Source organism: Sesamum indicum, linkage group LG11 (assembly GCF_026168435.1).
Source record: "Sesamum indicum cultivar Baizhima isolate 11 linkage group LG11, ASM2616843v1, whole genome shotgun sequence".
In the NCBI taxonomy this organism is placed as follows: Eukaryota; Viridiplantae; Streptophyta; class Magnoliopsida; order Lamiales; family Pedaliaceae; genus Sesamum; species Sesamum indicum.
In genome coordinates, this window is record NC_142667.1 from 14,396,083 (window position 1) to 14,417,675 (window position 21,593).

Consider the following 21,593-nt stretch of genomic DNA (forward strand, 5'->3'; position numbering starts at 1 on the left):
ACAAAAAGCAAAGCGATTGTATTTTCTAAAAAAATCTAACTCAAATTTATTGTGTTTAGTCATACTTAAACTAATTGTATGATATGTGTAATATATTTATTGTGATTGTTGTACAGTTTAAAAAAAGTGATCAATCACACAACAAATATATTATTGTACTTTCTATATGATTGATTTGATTATGCTAAATTTAATTCGGATAAAAATATTTGGTGTTACTTTGTCCTAATGTACTTTGAAATGGGAGTTGAGGAGCAATCTTCGAAATCGAACAATTGTCTTAATTAGTCTCTTGAAAGTGAAACGGTGGAGACGAAGGATTGTCATGGAACAAGGCAACCAAATCCACTACACAAACCTCGGGTCTTCCGGCGGGCTCTACTCCAGTGATGCATGATATACTGCGCCGAGCCTTCTACGCAACGCTGATTTTTAACGTTTCTCACTTCATTTACTGACAACTATGGCTGATGATCTTAATGGCGTATAAATGAAATGAAATGGGTGTCCCGTCCCCACTATAAATATATAAACAGAAAAAGTATTGTCCATAAATATATATAATTTTCTTCGAAACCAAATATTGTAGTAATAGGGTGATTGGTTAATAATTCCTGCATGCTGAACAATTATATATATTCATAGATAAAATATATTCTTTTATGTATAATAATAGATAGTATTTGAATGACATGCCATAACGACCAATTAACTATAATAAAAAATCATATTCTTCGTGCATTTCAACATATTAATAAAAACCATTTAACTTACCCTAACTTGGTTCCATATAATAGGGAGACAAATAAATCGAGTGAGTCGTGCAAATTATTATCTAAGTTTGTCTAAATTTTATTATATTTAAAAAATTATATATTTGAATTTATTTTAAGGATAATTACATTCTCATTTTTTGAGATTTTGTTTAATTATACATAGATTTTTTGTGATTTGGGCACCCTTATGGTTTCTTGCGTCTAATAAATAAGTCTCTTCGGTAGTCAAAATTCACCGAATTTACTAATATTAATAAAAAAAAAAATTATATTTATCCCCAATTGACTTATCACCGACTTAGTGCATAAATCTTTTTATAATCAAATTATCCTCATATGTTTTCATGCATTAATGCATATGAGGAGGTATATTTTCGTCGTTATAAGGGTAGTTTAGTTTGAAAAAAATTATTGGATCTGCAATAAGTCAATTGAGGCCAAATATTAATTTTTATTTGATTTTTTTGTTAATATCAGTAAATGCAGTTAATTTTAACCGAAGTAAACTTTAGGGGGGTTAGATATAGAGGGTGGCATTTTTTAGTCCTGTAAGAATTGATTTTCGCAATTTATTCTTGTAACTTTATAATTTTGGCAATTTTAGTCCTTTTCCAGCCATTTTTGGCCGAAATTTGTAATTTACTTGCAATTTTGTCATGCAAATAAAAACATGTAGGATAAAAATTGTTAATTCCCCCAAATTATAGGACTAAATAAGTCATGTACACATCACGTATAATATTCCGGCCAATTAATGAAAATTGCCAAATTTTTAAAGTTACAGGATTAAATTATGAAAATCAATTCGTACAGGACCAAAAATGCCAGCCCCATAGATTATAGGTCTAAAATTGCATTTTTCCCGCTAAATATAATTTTTCAAACCATAGAGAATTTAAGTGTAATTACACTAAACTTCAAAGATTGGGAGTGTAATTATCCTTTTATTTTATTAGTAATCGTGTTGAGTTCAAATGAATTTAACTTAAGTCGAATATGAATGAATTTAAATAATTTAATACTTATTCATGCTTGAATATTGTTGTTTATTGCCAATCTAAAGGAATGAAAGGAACTCTTAATTACTGATGAAAGTGGACTCGAATAGGAATAGCTCAATCTATTTTCAGGTAAATTTTTGTTATTGTAATTTCATCCCCACAAAGACAGTTTGTTTTGTCTATTCCACATAACTGCGTACGATCAAATTTAGGTTTTAATTAAACAGACAAGAACTGGTGGTATGAAACTTGACGGAGTTGCCACATGCACGTTCCCACCTTTTTATTCAGCTGCTTCACCAACAACGTGAGAAGAAAGCTTCAGAAATCACTTCAAACGAGGAAAAAGACAATTCCCGCATGCACTTTACATTATTAGCTGCAAATATTTAAGGTTGCTCCTCACATATTACACGCGCAGCCAAGAAAACCAACCATGCCGCTGCCGCCGGATTCATCATCACCTTCTTCTTCTTCAAAGCTTGTGTATTTTGTAGTAGTGATTCCACTGATTTTGTTATCTGGGCTTGTGCTTATACTCAACCATAACCCCTCTACCACTTTTTCTTGGCCATTATCTTTTCTTGATGCCCTGAATTCACATTCTGGAGCTCGTGCTCCTGCTGCTGCGGCGGAAGGTCCAGAACCGGCCGCTTCTAGGGCGGCGCTGCAGCCTCCTGCTGCGCAACCGACACAGGATCAGTCACTAGTAAGCCAACTCCTGATTTCTTACGATCGAATAATGGAATGAACTTGTATTTATGTTTTTGTGTAGTTACAGGAATGATGATTTGTTCGGTTTTCATTTGGTTTTCTTGAGAATTCGGTAATCATCATAGGGCTACCGCCCTGGCTTTGTCGGAATTGTAGTTCGGAAACAGAGGCATCACAATTAATTACTACTGATTTCTTGAACTTCCGGAAAAAATAGTTTTCAAGTTGTTCTTGATTTCAGTAGTTTTAAGGATCATTGAAGCCGAAGAGGGATGGCATGGCAGTTTACCTGTGATTGTTATATGCAGGATGTAACATTCTACATCTTAAATTGACTATGGTCTGGTTACCTGTCTCCCAATTAAACAGGTTATGGAGAACGTACAGAGCGCGAAAACTGCTAAATTTGGGAAAACATATACAAATTTGGACAATTTAGATATGGTTGAGGCTAGTCTGGCACAGGCTCGAGCAACTATACAAGAGGCTCAGCGCAACAATGAAACATCATATGATCCTGATTACGTCCCTACAGGTCCGATGTATAGGAATCCCAATGCTTTTCTCAGGTGCGCATATATAATTGATCGTTGGTTGTTCGTGTATGTGGGATTTCAAGTATTTGAGTTGTAGTCGACCTGACAGGTTATTTGTTATGTAGGAGCTACTTGGAAATGGAGAAACTGTTTAAGATTTACGTGTACGAGGATGGAGAACCGCCGCTATATCATTACAGCAAAAGCCTAGGAATTCTTGGGATTGAGGGTATTCTCATTCATCAGATTGAGATCAGCAAATTCCGTACGAGGGATCCTGGAAAAGCCCATGTCTACTTCATTCCGTTGAGCGTGCAATCGATAGTCGCCTACGCTTATGTGAGACACAACCGAGCATGGAGTCCCCTGCAAAACATAGCCAGAGACTATGTCAAACTTATTTCCACAAAGTATCCTTATTGGAATCGAACTCTAGGATGCGATCATTTCATACTTGGTTGTCATGATTGGGTGAGATTTCTTCATCTTTGTTCCTGATTGCTCCCACATTTTTATGTTGTTCCAAGTATAACGCACATGTAATGTTGTTGCAGACTCCAATGATTTCCAATGCCGTTCCTGACCTATTCAAGAACTCAATCAGAGTTCTGTGCAATGCTAACACCTCAGAAGGATTCAAGCCCTCGACAGACGTGTCCCTGCCCGAGATATATCTTCCTCACGGGACGATGGACGGCTTGATAGGCGGGATGCCTCCGTCTGAGCGTTCCGTTTTAGTTTTCTATGCGGGAGGCATCCACGGCTACATCAGGCAAGTGCTTATGGACCAATGGAAGGACAAAGATCCCGACATTCAAATTCACGAGTACCTTCCAAAAAATATGTCGTACTACAGCATGTTCCGAAAGAGCAAGTACTGCATTTGTCCTAGCGGCTGGGAAGTAGCGAGTCCAAGAATGGTCGAAGGCCTCTACATGGGATGTGTTCCGGTGCTCCTTAAGGACCATTATGCGAAACCGTTCAACGATGTCTTGGATTGGAGTACCTTCTCAGTCGATGTTCCGGTGAATCAAATTCCGGACTTGAAGAAGATTCTGACAGCCATACCACAAGAACAATACCAAGAGATGCAAAAAACAGGCATCCTAGTCAGGAGGCATTTTGAGGTTAATTTCCCGCCTAAACGGTACGATGTTTTCCACATGATACTTCATTCGATATGGCTTAGAAGAATCAATATTCAACTTCATGACACACATGAAAGCTGATGTTTCTTCGTGTTACATCTCCTCGAGTGCAAGAACATAGGAGCATAATTAAGCACATTTGCTAAGATTGTCTGTTGTAATCATACGATGCAGGTCTCTAGTTAATTATTTCTGCCACTTCTCCTCCAATTAAGCCTAAGTCATAAAGCTCAAATGCTTAATTAAGTGTCATACACCATCAACCCAATCCATTAATTAGGTGGCAGATCCAATTTTTTTTATTTCAAATTCTATTATAATTTTTATTTTTTTAATATGTACACATCACGCGCATAATCTGAATGATTCGGACCTACTAGAAATTTCAAACAGGCATTCTGACCATCTCTCTAAACGTAAAACAGCCACATTTAAAGATACATAAAAAATTAGACCAAACTGAGCATTTGTTGATAATTCTGGAATGATGCTGACCTTATTCGTTGAAATGGGGAAGAAATTACATATGCCAGTCAAGCTTGAAGGCCTTCAAAATTTTCAAACTCCACCCATGTAGCCACGACAATTTTGGTTATGGTAATTTATTCAAAGAATGGTGTTTTCAAGAAAAAAATTTGTCCAAATACAGACAGAGCTGAGAGGAGCGGAAAATATTGTTTTTTTTTTTTTAATATAATGAAATGAATTTATTATTGCATAGCATCGAGGTAGCATGAATTTGAATCGTAATGCAGACAAGAATTATAAATCAAGTGGTTTGAGTGTCGTATGAATTTGACTTTATAGATTTAGAGAGAATTGTAAATCGGATGATTTCTTCGTTATAATCAAATCGAAACTAACATTTCAATAGACACATATATACAGTTCAAAATTCAAAATTTGATCTAATTAGTTAAATTGAACTACCTTAATATGATAGCTTTAATTAATATTAATAATGAGCTATGACACATTTTATGTATGTATGTAATTTTCAAGATTATTTAAAATAAAATATTTAGATGAATTGTATTATTTAAAAATACCATAAATTATATCTAAAATAATAAGTTGGTATAAATATTCAAATACTTATGAGAAATAACTGATAAAACAAATTATAACAACATAATATTGGAGAAATAAAAGATATGAGAAAAGAAAAAAAAAAAAAGAAAGAAAGAAAACAAAAAATAATTATGCAATACCATAACATCAAAAGGCTCATTTCGAATAGCATGTGAGCTCAATTAATTTTAAATACTGAAAACGAATTATTACATCAAAAAAATATTATTTGAATAAATAAAATTATATATAAAAGAGAAAAAGGTTACGCAAGATTATTGCAAAAAAGCAGGAGAAAAAGAAAGAGACACGGAAGTTGAAAAAACGGAGAAAAATGAATCAAAAAATAAATAATAAAAAACAAATAGAACACCAAAAGATTGCTGTTCAATTATAGATGTAAACGCATTCCTTGGATTAGAAAATCCGACATCAATGTATATATACAAAATTGCTAGTGCTAAAAACATGAAAAGAATCAAATATCATTATATATATATATCCTTAAAGAAGCAGAGCACCAATTTCCAGCCAACATTACATATGACGAATATACTTTACATCCCACATTAACCTTCGAAAAAATCTTGCAAATGTTCAAACCATCGATCACTGTGAACTCTACAACAATACAAGATACCACTCCAAACTCAGACAACAGTTGAACTATGTGTGATGAGTCTGTCATGAATCCTCAACCCCATGCAGTCGAATATTCAGCCTTCTCAGCCAAATCGAGTGAAGTGTCATGTGAAAAACATCGTATCTCTTCGGAGACAAATTCACCTCAAAATGCCGCCTCACTGCGACACCCCTCCTCTGCATTCTTATGTACTGTCTCATCGAGATCCCTGTCAGAATTTTCTTCAGGTTCGGAATATCCGCCACCGAAATTTCGACAGAGAACGATTTCCAGTTCAGAACATCGCTAAATGGAGGCACGTAATGATCCTTAATTAGCACCGGAACGCAGCCGGTGTATAGGGCTTCCACCATTCGTGGGCTTGCAACTTCATAACCACTTGGACAAATGCAAAACCGGCTCTTCCTCATCATTGCAGAATAAGATACATCTTTTGGGAGGTACCTATGAACCTGAACATCTTGATCTTTGTTCTCCCAATGCTCCAGAAGAATTGGTCTAATGGGACCGTGAAGACCGCCTGCAAAGAAAACAAGAATAGGTCGTTTTGAGGGTGATGGGCCGCCGATCAAGCCATTTGTCCGTCCACCAGGGAGATTGATCTCCGGGATGGACACATCTTTAGAGGGTCGAAATCCTTCCGAGGTATTTGCATTGCACAAAGCTCGAATCGAGTTCTTGAATAGCTCGGGAAGAGACTTTGAAAGTTCAGGCCCCTATAGCAACCAATTAGTACTCTAATATTAGGCATCATATTAGGTTGTAAAGAAAGCATGATTCTAAGAATCAACAACAGAGAAACAAATAAAAAAGATTTTAAATACCCAATCATGGCAAGAAAGCATGACATGATCTGATCCAATGCTCCTGTTCCAGTAGGGATATTTCCCAGCTACAAGATCGACATAGTCCTTTACTGTCTGTTTCATCGGAAGCCAATGATCATGAACTCTCTTATCGTATATGAAATGAACTATGGACGTCACACTGAAGGGAAGGAAGTAAACATGCGCTCTTTCTGGATCCCTCGTCCGGAATTTAGAAGTTTCCAATTTGTAGATGAAATTTCCCTCCATAGAGTAAATGCTTCCACAAGGGCCATTGTGAAATATAGGTTGCTCTCCTTCTTCGTAGACGAATACCTTAAAGTGCTTTTCCATCTCTAGATAGCTCCTGAAGATTGCCAATGTTATCACTTGTACAAAGACAATGTTGATGCATTTGAGTGAGTCAAACGATTTTTATTCACTTTTCTCATGACAAAAGCTTCAATCAATGGGAAAATTCTTATACCAACCAGGTTCGGCAGGACAAAATCACGTTACACTTGTAATTGGTCCCTCACATCGCAAGTCATGTCAACACCTCGTATGGACTAGAATTTCCCGATGGACAAGATAGTGGATAAGAAATATTTACAAGACACAACTAAGAACTCATTAATATACCATGTAGTTTACGGCCACAAAGATGCAAATTTATGATGTAGAACTCAACCAACTGAAATTGCTATAAGAATGATTTAAAAAGGTAAGAAACTACGGAGGAAAGCGCGACATGCCTGTGAAAGCCAGAGGGATTCCAATAGATAGGTCCCGTTGGGATGTAGTCGGGGTCGTAAGCTGGATTTCCCCTTTGTGCATCTCTAATTGCAGCTCGTGCTTGCTGCAGTGTGGCCTCAAGAATCTCTAGATTGCTGAATCTTCTATGTATTCTTGAACTTAATGGAAGAAGACGATTGTCTTTGGATGGAGGGGGAACATTGGAGAAATTTGTTGTCAATATAAAATCCTCTTTCCTCTTCTCAACCTGCTTACAGAATTATTGGATTAATTTGAAAACTTATTTGAAACTAGAGTCGGAACAATTATCAATTTTAGACAAAAGTCAACAGTTTGAATAGGTTAAGGTACCCGTACCAATTTATCTTTCATTACATGGAATCAGGCCATGTTATTCCTAATAGAGTATCGATGTCTAATTTTTGTACTCTTCATGCACTTTTTCAGCCCTTTCTACTAATTTCTTCGGTGGTAATAATTGAGTATCATTATTTTTATTACGAGGATATGGTTTTATTTTTATTACGAGGATATTATTACAAAATCAGCAATTCCCAATCCATGAAGCAATACCAAGTACACAAAAAGTAAAATAAACAATAAAAAGGGACAAACAATACAAGAACGAGGGAATTCTTACAGGCGGTTCGGCCTCTCCAACCTCAATAGCAAGCGGCGGTGCGGCGATGCGGTGGAGATTGTAGTCAACCGAGATCGCCTCCTGTCTTTCTCCGCCGCCCACCACCCTCCGCCGCAACTCCAAACCCGAGCCACCGTCGTCCGGCGGAGGAGCAAACCCCTTAATTAAACCGCTGGAAGTATTCTCAAAACTCCCATAAATACCAGAAGATGAGAAAGAAGCACCGGGTAACACAGAACTCCAAGCCCACGGATAGTAATTGGAAGCAAACAGCCAATTCGATGACTTTGAACTCACTAAAACCACCAACCCAGAAACCACCATCAACGGCAGTATAAACCCCAAAACCCTCGTCGAAGACGAAGACGTTTTCCACCATGAACACACCCTTCTCTTGCACCCCTCCATCACATCAATCCACACCACCAAACCCACCTCCCTATAAACTAAAAAATCTCTATTATGAAACCGTATCTCCAGAATTCACAGAGACTATACGATTTCTTGAATCTTGAATATCAACAAAATCACATCACTTGCTTTCTGTTTCATGTTTACTACCGCATAAATGCTGAATTCTCAAAGTGAAACTTTCTTGGGAATGTGGGAGGTCAGGTGAGGTGAGGTGAGGTGCGGGGTGGGGTGTGAATAGGAAGAGAATAGCAATTGGTGGGAGGTGGCTGCATTCCACCACGCAGACTCGCCAAGCGTCTCTTGCTTCCAGCCTCTATATTCGAGTTCTTCATGCAAAATTACGGCTTTTTCTGCTTTCCCATTATGCCCTTTCAGTAATTGCTGCCCGCCTTATTTTCTTCTTTGCCTTTTTCTCTTTTCTACCATTTTCGCGACTTTCGTAATGTATCGTACTCGCCCGTCCCGCTTGGCTACGTGTTTGTTTCTTGGAGGTGGCTCTCTTGTGGGGCGAGTATGGAGCGTGGAGGAGCTTTGAATTTTTTAAAATCTCGGATATTATTAAAGGCATATTGAATAGAGTATATGGAATTGGGATACGTAGGTAATTAATTGTAATAACTGCGGTTTGCGCTGTTAGACATTTTTGTTTATTACATTGTAACGCTTTGTTTCTCAAATATTAGGCACCCATCTCACCTAATTAATTACACAAAAGGTAAACTATCAATGCATTAAGATTTTCAATAGATTCGAAATTATAAATTTTAAATTTCTTGGACTAGTTTGACTTAATTTCAAATTATTCTATTCTAATTTTCAAGATAAATTTTCACAAAATCCATTCAAATATTACCTATATTTCTTTGGAATAAATGCAGAATAATGATTATGATGATTCAGTAAGTAAAAAATATATGAAATCTCATAAAGAATGGGGTGACAGTGTGAGTTAAATTAAGAGAGAACAATGGGGAAGTTTGTTACTCTCTTTATATTCTGGAGCCCATAGAAAAGACAGAAAAAGAGTTGATGGAAACTGAGGTACAAAACGGAAGTGTGAGTTAAAAGCACTTGTGATATTTGCGTCAGCGGTTATCATAAAAGTGGGATAGAGATGGGCGAGGTGAAGACATGGGACGTGACGTGTTTATGCTGTCTTTTTGTTGATTAGCTATTGCAGTATGGTTTCTCACTCCTCAGCTTCCACTTCCACCTCTTCCCACTGTTTGAGTTTCATTCTCTAGTTGCCAATTACCATATTCGAGTTTGGTTGGTCAACATTACTACTTTCTTTCACGTTTGAATAAGTGCAAGACTTGAAAATACGAGCAAATATTAAATTTGTTTGAATGTTCTAAATTAAAATCTTTTATACTTTATGAAATTTTCCAATGTGAGATCGAGTCGAAAAATGGAAAATATTTTTGTTTTAACAAACGACATTCCTTAGCCTTGAAATGACTCTACAATATGTATAAGGCAAAATCTGCATACTTGTCTTCTAAATTTTGAGTGCGTGATGTGGTGATTCTGGAGCATCAGATTGAATTGGACATATGAAATTCGATCGGAGTAAAAATGTGCAGATCTCAATTTTATTTTGTGTTAGACCCAATAAATTACAATTTTATTTATAAAACTTACATCATGCATAGACATATTCAAAGAATTTATTTTTACTAATTATATAAAATCTTATTTTGGTTAGTGATTAAAGGAGGGTCAAATTTTTATTAAATTATGGTAAAATTAATGGGCAATTTGAGGTAATTAATAGCTTCCACATTGCACGTTACGCCGCAGGTACATGATCTGTAATAATAGCTACAGAGAAGCTTCTGTTTGAGAGTCACTTGGTGACTTGCCTGCCCCCCCTACACACTAGACTTCCAAACTTCTTCTTCTTACCAAAAATTTGGTGAAAAATAATTAAGGCAGAATTTCCCCAAAAGACTGAATACATTATAATTTTTGACCCAGAAAATACTATAACCTACTTATTCTTAATTTCCCTAATAAGATTTTCAGCTGTATGAAGAATAGTGGGGTGCGGATAATGTAAATGTGCTAATTAAATAATATTTGATTTTTTTGCTAAATTCTTGAGGTGCTATAAACAAATACTGAAATTAATTAGGTTCAGTTTGATTCCATGGTTGCATAATTAATTATAAAATAATTCAAGATATAAAAAAATTACTTTTGAAGTAATTAATTCTGGAAAACAAGCAATTATGGGGCTTGGAGTTGCGATTTCATATTTGATTACGCAAATGCAAATTGCAGTTAAATATTGAAACTAAGTCATTATTTAGATTAATTTTTATCAAAACATAATGTTCATATAATTTAATTCAAAAAATAATTATCCAACCGGACAAAGGGACACTTAATTTGGAGAAAATGGGGGTGGGGTGGGAGTCGCCGTGCATGGAAAGCCTGCACAACTCTCCGTACCGTAGACGTCTGTCGTCGGTCTCACCGTATAACGAGATTTCTAAGTAATGATTTACATCGTTGTTAATTAGTAAATTAATTTACTTAGGAACTGATTATTTTATTAACAAAAGTGTTACTTCTCCCATGAATAATTATGAGTAAAGTATTACAGAATTTATTTCATTCATGGTTTCGGGCAATAATAAATCAAATCCTATGTTTTAAGAGGTTTATCGTATCTTATTGGTCACAGTGAGATGAGGTTACTTTGTGATGACGACAACTGCAATCTACAAGTATCAAAGTGCAGTCTAATTTGCTATAATTAATTATTATGATTTGTGGAGAAGTAAAACAATAAATATTAATTTGTGTAAATTTTATTGAACTTTGAATCTCATAAATCATTAATGAAATTATTTCTTTGTTCACACTCAAATTTGCGCTTGTAAAAATAATTATAAGACAAGAATAATATGGGCCAAGAAATTTTATGAATTTAAAAGAAAAGTTGACGCAATAGCAGATTAGGGGTAATCCCTTGATTCATCGTTTTGAATGTGGATTCAAGAGTTTGAAATTTGTTTTCGGATGTGGATGCGTAATTTCCTCTGATTATGTGGTGCAAACTACGTGTCTCCTTAAAATTTGGTATGAAGACTTGAAATTTGATATCGTGGAAGACGTGGAACCTTTGCGGTTGTAGTTTTTCATTGTGGCGCAGAGTTTTGAACTTGGGTTATTTGACTTGTTGTGAATTATTGTCCTGTGTGTTGTATGTAATATGGAGGAATGTTATCTGTTTTTTTATAGGCATGAGCAGCCTTATAGTAGTTTGATAGTTGACTCACGTCTGTTAGACTTGACACCATGAATTTGATATGGATCCATCAACTATCGGACTGTAATGAAATATATTTTGACCCGATTACCTGATCCAAAATAAAAAAAAAAAAATTGTGTTTATCTTGAATCAATCGATCGAAAATTCAAATTTATTATGAGATTCAATTTGAACCCAATTATTTGTTAATTTATTAGAATTTTAATTGATAACTTTATTCTAAAACTTTGACGTCAACATTCTTGGGGAACTCTTGAATGTGCTCTTTTATCTGTTAAGAAGAACAATTACTATAATGTTATTAAATTTTATGATTTTGATTGTAAGTGGTTTAATATTACATGTTATATACCAGGCTTACAAGTTGGTTGGACGCAAAAATTGAAATTAAATCCATCAGTTCTATTTTAAAATTTGATTATGAATAAATCATTAAAAAAGAATATACAATAAGCATACTTAAAGTCTTTGAACAAAATTTATATAATACGTATTTTATCAATTCCTAATTCATGAGCGACTTAGATATACAATAAAAATTTGTGAAACACTGGGCTACGATTGGGCTTAAATTTTCTATCATGTGGACCAAGAGGCCCATCTTGGCTTGAGCCCTCAAATCCAGCCCATTTATTAGCCCAATTCAAATCTCGTCAAGCGCAATTTATGCTCCACTAAATTCTCGGTGGCCCAAGGTCTGATTTGGCAAAAGATAGGAAAATTCAGTCCAATTAAAGCCCAAATCATGCAGCAACTCATCGAATAATAAAAGTAAAAGAAAATAAATAAATGAAAAGGGCACAGATTTACGTAATCGTGATGTAATAGAGACACAGCATCTTCCCAGAATTCTAGACCGACTAGGAGACATATGTCAATCTCGGACTCTTTTCTACGATTCTTTTCGGATAATTCGCACATTTACTGACTTATGATATATTTATATAAATTATTTTTATTTTATTTTTAAATTACATATATATTTTCTAAAAATATCAATAATTTTTTTAAAATTGCACATACATTGTTTAGAAATGTCGACTTTACTATACAAATAACATTATTTTTGGTTGACAGTGATGATTTTTATACTAGCACAAAGAATAGAGGTAATTTGTGCAAGTAGACCATAGATAAAGTGGTGTAAATGTAACTATCCCAATCTTTTATTTGAGTAATAAAATTTCAAATTTCAATACAATTATGGATAGACATTTCATTTTTCAATCAAATTTGTGAATTGCAAACATGTAAAAAGTTAAAGAAAAACGCATTTTCCCAAGAGAATTATTTATTTATTTACTTTTTTTTGTGAAAATTTTCAGTAATGAGTTATTTTGCAACCTTCGTCATTATTTATTTTGCTTTGACAGAAATGTGAGATAAGCATGAACATATATACAACTGAAAGATTTGACATTATCCAACTGTTATTTGATTTTATCTGCTAATCTCTGTTGCATGCAAATGCATATAAAGCCATGCCTACCAATCCACTCCCATCATTCTCAAAGCACTCAGCATGAACACAACAACAATGTGTTCACTCAAGTTTATAGCATTAGCACTTATCTTATGTGCTGCTACTTTCAATCTGTCTGCTGATGCTGCCGATGTTTCATACGATGCAAGAGCCCTCAAGATTGACGGCCAAAGGCGGATTATCATTTCTGGTTCTATTCACTATCCTCGTAGCACGCCTGAGGTACGATGTTATTGCTTAGTTTAATCAGAGGAATCCATGCATGTTTTAGTACTTGACTGTATGATTCTTGTTTTTCGTGTAGATGTGGCCGTCTTTGATTAAGAAAGCGAAGGAAGGAGGTCTTAATGCTATTGAGACTTACGTGTTTTGGAATGCCCATGAGCCCCTTTATCGACAGGTTTGTTGGTCACAAACTTCTATCTTAGTTTTATGGTGATCTCTACCTCTGTGTTGTGTTGTTGTTTGTGACTAACTCCTGTTCTTGCATGAATTTCAGTATGATTTTTCAGGAAATCTAGATCTTTTGAGGTTCCTGAAGGTGATTCAAGATGAAGGGCTTTATGCCATTCTGAGAATTGGACCGTATGTTTGTGCTGAATGGAACTATGGGTAAACATCAACCATCGTACTTCTATGTTCGAATTGAATTTATTTCTCAGTTCAGGTCAGTTCTAACTTGTTTATTGATTTATGTTCAGAGGATTTCCTGTTTGGTTGAATAGCATTCCCGACATGACTTTCAGGACTGAAAATGATGCCTTCATGGTACTAATATATGAACTTCTGTTCAAATTCTGAACATACTTATTCATGTTTATGGACCTCTTTGTTTCTGAGACAGTGTTAATTTCTAAATTTAGTATCAAATGAAGAACTTCACAACCTTGATTGTGGACAAGGTGAAAGAAGCAAATCTTTTTGCTTCAGAAGGCGGGCCGATTATACTTGCTCAGGTCTGTACATCTATGCAAATTTGATCATCTACCTAAGCATTGCACTTTATAGTTGTTTGAATGACAGTTTCACCGATCTCCCATGTTCCTTTGCTGTCTGAACTAAAACAAAACAACAGATTGAGAACGAGTATGGAAATGTTATTGGCTCTTATGGGAATGATGGAAAATCATACATGAACTGGTGTGCAAATTTCGCTGAAACTCTGGACATTGGTGTCCCTTGGATCATGTGTCAAGAATCGGATGCTCCACCGTCCATGGTAAATGTGTTCTCATTCTTTTTTTACTCTATTGACAATTTTCAGGCCCTTTTCTCAATTACTGCTTGCTTGTTAATTAATTCAAAATCTTGGCGTGTGGTTTTGGAACAGATCAATACATGCAATGGCTGGTACTGCGATCAGTTTTCCCCCAACAGCAACATTCCTAAGATGTGGACAGAGAACTGGAGTGGCTGGTCAGCATCAATATAATATTACAAATTAAAACATTTAAAGTTTTGTTCGTCTATTTGTATATTTATATTTATTCTCTTGTGTATTTATTTGTGTTCTACCTAAGGTATAAGAACTGGGGCGGTAAAGACCCTCACAGAACCGCAGAAGATCTTGCATTTGCTGTCGCTCGATTTTTCCAGTATGGTGGCACATTGCAGAACTATTATATGGTTTGTTACTGATTGCTTTGTGACTTAAAAGTTCTACTAAATCACATTTTACAAGTTTGTGAATTGATTTATTATAAACAATTGCTTCTTGCATTGGTAGACAGGTAAATTACAGTAAGTGCATCTAATGATCTGGTCTTTTGCCTGTGTAGTATCATGGAGGTACTAACTTTGGGCGAACAGCCGGTGGACCGTATATTACCACAAGTTATGATTATGATGCTCCCCTTGATGAATATGGTAATGACAAGATAAAGGAGAAGTTCAAGAATTTGCTGTGTTCTAGTATATCAGCATTAGTAATTACTTTTGTTGTTGTTGTAGGTAATCTGAACCAGCCTAAATGGGGACATCTAAAGAAGCTCCATTCCCTGATTATGTCGATGGAGAAGATACTAACATATGGGAAAGCAACAAACAAAGACTATGGGGGAATGATGTCTGTGAGTTTCGTATTTTCCCTGTTTTTGTCTGAACCCTTGGTTTTACAACTAACAAGATGAGTCCTTTCCCTTTCTTTTTCCAGTCCACAGTGTTTGAATACAACGGGACAAGGGTATGTTTCCTCGGAAATGCAAATAATAGGGATGCCAAAACAATCAACTTTGAAGGCAAGAGCTATACTACTCCTGCTTGGTCAGTGAGCATTCTTCCTGACTGTGTCAATGTAGTATACAACACTGCCGAGGTAAGTATTATTGTATACCGTAACAAATATTTGGGTATCACTGGAATTATCGGTTTGGAAAGCACATAAGTATAAATACATAGGCATCGGTTAATTTTCACATGAACTCAAGCATAAAACTGAATACTTGGATGGAATTAAGTTGTCTCATGAATGGAGCGCATGCTTTAATTCTTGAATCTTTTGTAGGTTAATACTCAGAAGTCTGTAATGGTGAAGAAACTACCATTAGAAGCTGCGCCAAAACGTCATTATGATCTTGAATGGCTCTGGAGGTCGGAGCACATTGAGCACCTCAAAACCTCAGTGGAGAATAGTGGTCCTCTTAAAGGTGTTACTTATGCCAATCAACTGTTGGATCAAAAACTTGCTGCAAATGATACAAGTGACTACTTGTGGTACATGACAAGGTATAAAATCAAAACAGGCCTTGTGTGGACAAAATCAACTTGTTTTGTTTAAGTTTTAGCCTACTAATTTGTTGTTGCTGGATCGTTGATGGCAATTATATTTCATCTAGTGTGGACATAAATGAAGATGATCCCATCTGGGGCGAAGAGGTTACTGTAAGTGTTCAGTGTGACTGCCAGATACTGCATGTATTTTTCAACGGCAAGCACATAGGTAACGACTGAAAACTCCTTTATGAAATGACAATTGAAATTATTTCCTGAAAATCTTCATTAGCTGAAAAAAGAGCCGTCTTGCAAATTTAGGATCTAAATGGGTGACAAATGGGCAGTACAATTTTTTATTTGAGAGAAATGCTAAGCTAAAGCTAGGGACGAACTCATTATCCTTGCTCAGTGTAACAGTAGGACTCCAGGTTAGGTCTTCAGCTTTCATTTAAAATAGCAGCAAGTAATGTTTTTTTCTATGTAGATTTCTTCATTTTCATTCGTTGTTTGTCTAATGTTGCTAGTCTTTGTTAATTAGAACTATGGTGCCCATTTCGACAAAGCAAACAATGGAATCCTTGGTCCTGTCAAGCTAGTTGCACCAAACAGTTTAGAGAAGGATCTAACATCGAACAAATGGGCGTATAAGGTTGGATTGAATGGATTGGAGAGGCGACTTCAAGAGGTGGATATTAAGCACAAGCGCAAGTGGCATCCTAATGTCCCTTTTGACAGGATGTTTGTTTGGTACAAGGTTAGATCAGTACATCTATTAGTTTGTCCATATTGTTAAAGAAAATAACCATGTTTTGAAGGTTTAATCAATGTCGATCTGAAATCTGGTACAGACAACCTTCAAAACTCCTAAAGGGGAAGACCCTGTTGTTCTAGACTTGTGGGGTTTAGGCAAAGGAACTGCTTGGGTGAACGGACATGATATTGGCAGATACTGGCCAAGCTTTGTAGCAGATGATAACGGATGTGTTTCATTTTGCGACTATCGAGGAGCTTATACTGGTTCAAAATGCTTGACTAATTGTGGAAAATCTTCCCAAAGATGGTATGTGTAATTTTCATCTGCACTTTCATCCTTACTTGCTCATGTTTTGACGCGCCCTTTTCGTTTCTTTTCCATTAGGTATCATGTCCCGCGATCATTCTTGAATGATGAAGATAACACTCTGGTACTGTTTGAAGAGTTTGGGGGGAACCCAACTTTTATAAGTGTTCAAACAGTGACAATGAAATCAGCATCTGCACATGCATATGAAGGGAACAGTTTGGAACTGTCATGCCAAGGGAGAGTCATATCCAAGGTCAATTTTGCTAGCTTTGGTAATGGCACATATGGGTCTCTTCATAAAGGCAGCTGCCACTCTCCAAACAGTTTATCAGTAGTCAAACAGGTGAGTTTTTTTCTCGAGTGTCTTTGATGAATGATTTCATCCCACGCTTGATCTTCTTGGTTATTTATTGTTATTTCTGTGTTTGTATGTATAACTACCAGGCATGTATTGGCAAAGAAAGTTGTTCAATTGATGCATCAGAGCAGACTTTCGGACCCAGTTCGTGTGATGCCCCCATGAAGAGTCTTGCTGTTGAAGTCCAGTGCTAGGAATTGTCCTTTCATTGTAAAACTTTCTAGGACTTATGAAGTATGATCTAGTTCAGTGAATTATTAGGACTTAGTTAGGACATGGTTTTTCTTCATGGTTTACATTTTTAGTTGAGGGTCCACTGCTGATTCATGCTTATCATTTACATTACTGTGGAAATAATATTACATAGTTTCTATCAAACATGATCTTTCTGCTTTACAGTTTACAAAAGTACTGTTTTTTTTCATTTTCTTTTTTGACCTTTTCATTTTTTCCCCAGGAGTATAGCAACTAATGGCTCATGTAAACTTTCTCAAAGTACATCATTGTATTCAATCAGATAAGTAAAAGTAGTAAATGAACTCCCCACAGACAAGTAGTTCTTCATCACTGTACGTATTTTACTTACATCTTACATTAGCTTCAGACGATGAGTTGACTGAAACTGAAAAGAATAATAGTAGAAACAAGTCTATAGAATCCTAAAATATCCAGCTCTGGGATCTAAAACTAAAAAAAAAGTTTGCATCACCAGTAATCTTTGCATGAGCATTCTCCATTAGCAAAGCAGTGAAAACCTGAAGAGTCTCTTACATGTATTTCCCTTTTGGTAACAACAGAAACATACTTAAAGAATGTATGGCAGTCCCCGCAGAGATGGATATTCTTAATTACCCTAACAGGTTCTCCCAGTTTGGTCGTTAGTAGTCCATAGGTGACGGCTAGTTTTCCACTGTGGTACAACAAGAAATTCATTTTCTGATGCTCCTCTACTTCATGAAGCACAAAGCTTGTGTCAGATACGTAGCCAGCTTTTAGGCATTCCAAGCATAGTATGTCTAGTGCACTGTAAATGTCTTTCGACTGTGGATGAGACTTGTCCCTGCTGAAGAATGAATGAACCTTACTTTGGTGTATGATCCAACTCCGGCCAGGGAATTTCCTGAATCCTCTTTCTCTCATCTCTTCCCTAACAAGATCAGAGCAACGCCACCTTCCTGATGCAGAATAGAGATTTGATTTTAGTATGTATGTGGATGGATCTTGTGGCTCCATGCTCAGTATTTTCTTGGCAGCTCTTCTCCCAATTGTGACATTTCTGTGTACTCTGCAACTATCAAGCAAGGCTCTCCAAACAGAAGCCTTTGGCTCAAAAGGCATCTTCTTGATTATTTCGTCCGCTTCTTCTAAAAGACCCCAGTAACCTAAAACACCAACCAAACAGGCATAATGATCTGAATTGGGTTCAATTTGATAAACAGATTTCATGGAGTGAAAGAAGTCATGGCAATGTTCAACTAAATTGGAATCAGTATGCCGATAAGCTGAAATAATTAAGAAACTGGTAATTGTGTCTGGCTGTACTCCTGCTTTCTGCATCTTCTTCCACACGTCTAAGGCCTCTCCCCCCTGCCTATTAAGGATATGGCCAGCCAACAGGCTATTCCATGAAACTATGTCGTGTGCAGATATGCTACCAAAGACCTTAGATGCTTCTTCCATGTTACCACACTTGGAATACATGCTAATGATAGAATTTCCAACTCCAACATCAAACAAGAAACCGTACTTTAAAGCATAACAATGAAATTGTTCGCCAAGTTTCTGAAACCCCAAATCTCCGCAAACTCCAAGTACTGAAGCTAATTCAACTTCATCCATGACGACGTGCTCTTCATATCGCCACCGGCAGATTAAAGAAATAGCTTTATCTGGCTCTGAGTTTCTAGCATATCCACAAATCATTGTTGTCAACATAATTGAACTGCTCTGTTCCATCTCTAGTCGGCGGAATATCTTTTCAGCATCATCCATTCTACCACATCTAGTGCACATATCAAGTAGTGCGGCTAGAACCCAATCATTAGGGCCAAAATCGATCTTGAGGACAAAGGCCTGAATCTGTTCACTGAGCCTCCGGTCCTTCATCAAGCCACAAGCATGGAAAACAGTAGTTAACGTGAAATCACTTAATTCCATGCCGCCCTCCACCAGTCTACAGAACAATCTTAATGCCCTAAAACCCTCACCATTTTGGCAAAATCCAGCTAAGAGAGCATTGTAGGAGACAGGATTCTTCTCAGGCATCCTAACAAAAGTCTCCACAGCCAAATCCATAAGCCCAAATCCCATATATGCATTAATCATTTCAGTCCAAGTAAAAGCATCCTGCACAGGCATCCTATTAAACAAACTCTCAACGTCTTCAACACATCCACACTTTGCATAAAACTGAATTAATGCATTCTTCACACTCAAGTGGCCCCCGTACCCTATTTTATGTGCGTATGCGTGAATTTCCATGCCCTCCCTCGTTGCCAAACACCTTGCACATGCAACCAAGAGACTTGAAAGGGTGAAATAATCCACTCTACAGCCTTCAAGTCTCAGCATATCAAGAAATAACTCAAATGCTCTATCATACATACCATCCTTCACCACACAAGAAATCACAGTATTCCAAGAAACAACGTCCCTTTTGGGCATATCAGAGAACAGATTGACCACAGCATCCAAACAACTGCATTTACCATACAATCCCATAAGCGCATTGGCGACGTAAGTGCAATTGATGTGACCCGTCTTGATCGAACAGGCGTGAATTTGGGAACCCAACTCCAGATCCAGTAAGCGCATACAGGCAGTCAAAAGTGCAACAAAAGTATACTCGTTGGGTTCAATACCCGAGCCTCTCATCTCCAAGAAGAGGCCCACAGCTTCATCCTCGCGACCCAATTTTGCCAAACCCGAAAGCATAGCAGTGTAAGACACGACATCCGGGCTCAAAATTGAGCTAAAAACATTCTCAGCATAACTTAAGCAACCCAGTTCGATGTAAGATGTAATGAGAGAATTAAATAAGCGTGTGTCATGTTGAACCTTGAGAATTGAAGCATGGACTGCTTTACTGAGCTGAATATCAATGTAATCGCAGGATAATTTAAGTAAACGAGAAAGCTCATGGTTTGATAGAGGCTGAGAGTTTTCAAGAGGCTTTGGACTCGAAAGATGTTGAAAAGATGGAGTCTTGGAAAGTGAAGATGATGGGTTCGAGAAAAGTTGGGGTCTGGGAGAGGAGATAGAAAGAGGTGATTTAGAGGGAGAAAGATAAGAAGTTATTTGTGAAGGCTTAAAGGGTTTCAAAGGGTGGTGAAAGTGAATGAGTAGGGGTGAAGAGGAGGGAGAGAAGGCAGCGGAGTCGGTGGCCGGACGGTGGCAGTGGTGGATAAGGGCTGCCATTAAAGTGAGGCGCCAAGCATAGTTAAATTGGAGCAGGAACTACTAACTGGGGAAGTGGAACGAGAGGAAAGTGAAAAAAGAAGACACAATTCCGATTCTTTTCTTGAAAAGGAAAGGAAAATATCTCTCTCGTGAAAATTTGCAAATTCCAACAATTGAAAAATAGATTTATTTCATATAATATTTCCACATAAACCAATTTTATTTCTGTTATACATGTTTCTTCAGGCAGAAATTTTTTTATTCAAATGAAGTATAGTCCAATTCTATGAATAATTGTGATACTGATTATTGAACCAATACTCAAGTCCTGAATGGATTTTTCCTTCAATCTTGGAAAGGCAAGGCATAGGCATAGGCATAGGCATTGTCATCATACTAAATTTTGCAAACACCATGACAATGTTTGGTTTCATTTTTAACTTATTTTGACGTGTTTTGTGGAGATAAAAAGAAAAATAAACATAAATAAGTATGTGTTAGATATAGTGCGTATGTTTAGATTTTTTTTGAATATAATATAAAATAAGTATGATATGTTTGATGTTGGTTAGTGTGCAAAAAATACTTTTCATTATCAAATCATATCTCTTTCATATATATTTATATATATATATATATATAATTTATTTAGTTGTGAATGAATTAAAATAAATAATATTTTTTTAATTATAACACAGTTCTGAAACATTCAAAAATTAGTCAAAAATGGGCAAAATATTTCAACCCAAACATGGAAATGTTTTGGGCCGAAACCAAAACACTTTGCAGG

General features: G+C 36.4%; 4 protein-coding genes across 4 annotated transcripts; 2 read left to right on the plus strand and 2 right to left on the minus strand.

Annotated features, from left to right (window-relative positions):
- Positions 1-2,057: 2,057 nt before the first annotated feature.
- LOC105174143 (putative glycosyltransferase At5g03795) lies at positions 2,058-4,410 on the plus strand. Its single transcript, XM_011096143.3, has 4 exons — positions 2,058-2,486; positions 2,861-3,060; positions 3,153-3,498; positions 3,582-4,410. The coding sequence occupies exons 1-4, from the start codon at positions 2,214-2,216 to the stop codon at positions 4,254-4,256; spliced, it is 1,494 nt and encodes a 497-aa protein (XP_011094445.1). The 5' UTR covers positions 2,058-2,213; the 3' UTR covers positions 4,257-4,410.
- Positions 4,411-5,715: 1,305 nt separating this feature from the next.
- On the minus strand, positions 5,716-8,807 carry LOC105174144 (putative glycosyltransferase At5g03795). The gene is made up of 4 exons (XM_011096144.3): positions 8,092-8,807; positions 7,451-7,698; positions 6,714-7,062; positions 5,716-6,605 (listed from the first exon to the last, which is right to left on the minus strand). Exons 1-4 carry the CDS (start codon positions 8,497-8,499, stop codon positions 5,931-5,933), a joined length of 1,680 nt encoding a protein of 559 aa, XP_011094446.2. The 5' UTR covers positions 8,500-8,807; the 3' UTR covers positions 5,716-5,930.
- Positions 8,808-13,324: 4,517 nt separating this feature from the next.
- Positions 13,325-17,772, plus strand: LOC105174145 (beta-galactosidase 15). The gene is made up of 18 exons (XM_011096145.3): positions 13,325-13,493; positions 13,576-13,671; positions 13,771-13,883; positions 13,973-14,039; positions 14,135-14,227; positions 14,347-14,490; positions 14,602-14,687; positions 14,792-14,897; positions 15,050-15,137; positions 15,222-15,340; positions 15,424-15,585; positions 15,775-15,995; positions 16,106-16,209; positions 16,302-16,411; positions 16,522-16,737; positions 16,832-17,043; positions 17,122-17,389; positions 17,491-17,772. Exons 1-18 carry the CDS (start codon positions 13,326-13,328, stop codon positions 17,596-17,598), a joined length of 2,481 nt encoding a protein of 826 aa, XP_011094447.2. The 5' UTR covers position 13,325; the 3' UTR covers positions 17,599-17,772.
- Positions 17,773-17,890: 118 nt separating this feature from the next.
- On the minus strand, positions 17,891-20,928 carry EMB175 (Pentatricopeptide repeat (PPR) superfamily protein). The gene has a single exon (XM_011096146.3). It carries the CDS (start codon positions 20,819-20,821, stop codon positions 18,110-18,112), a length of 2,712 nt encoding a protein of 903 aa, XP_011094448.1. The 5' UTR covers positions 20,822-20,928; the 3' UTR covers positions 17,891-18,109.
- Between the last annotated feature and the right edge of the window lie 665 nt (positions 20,929-21,593).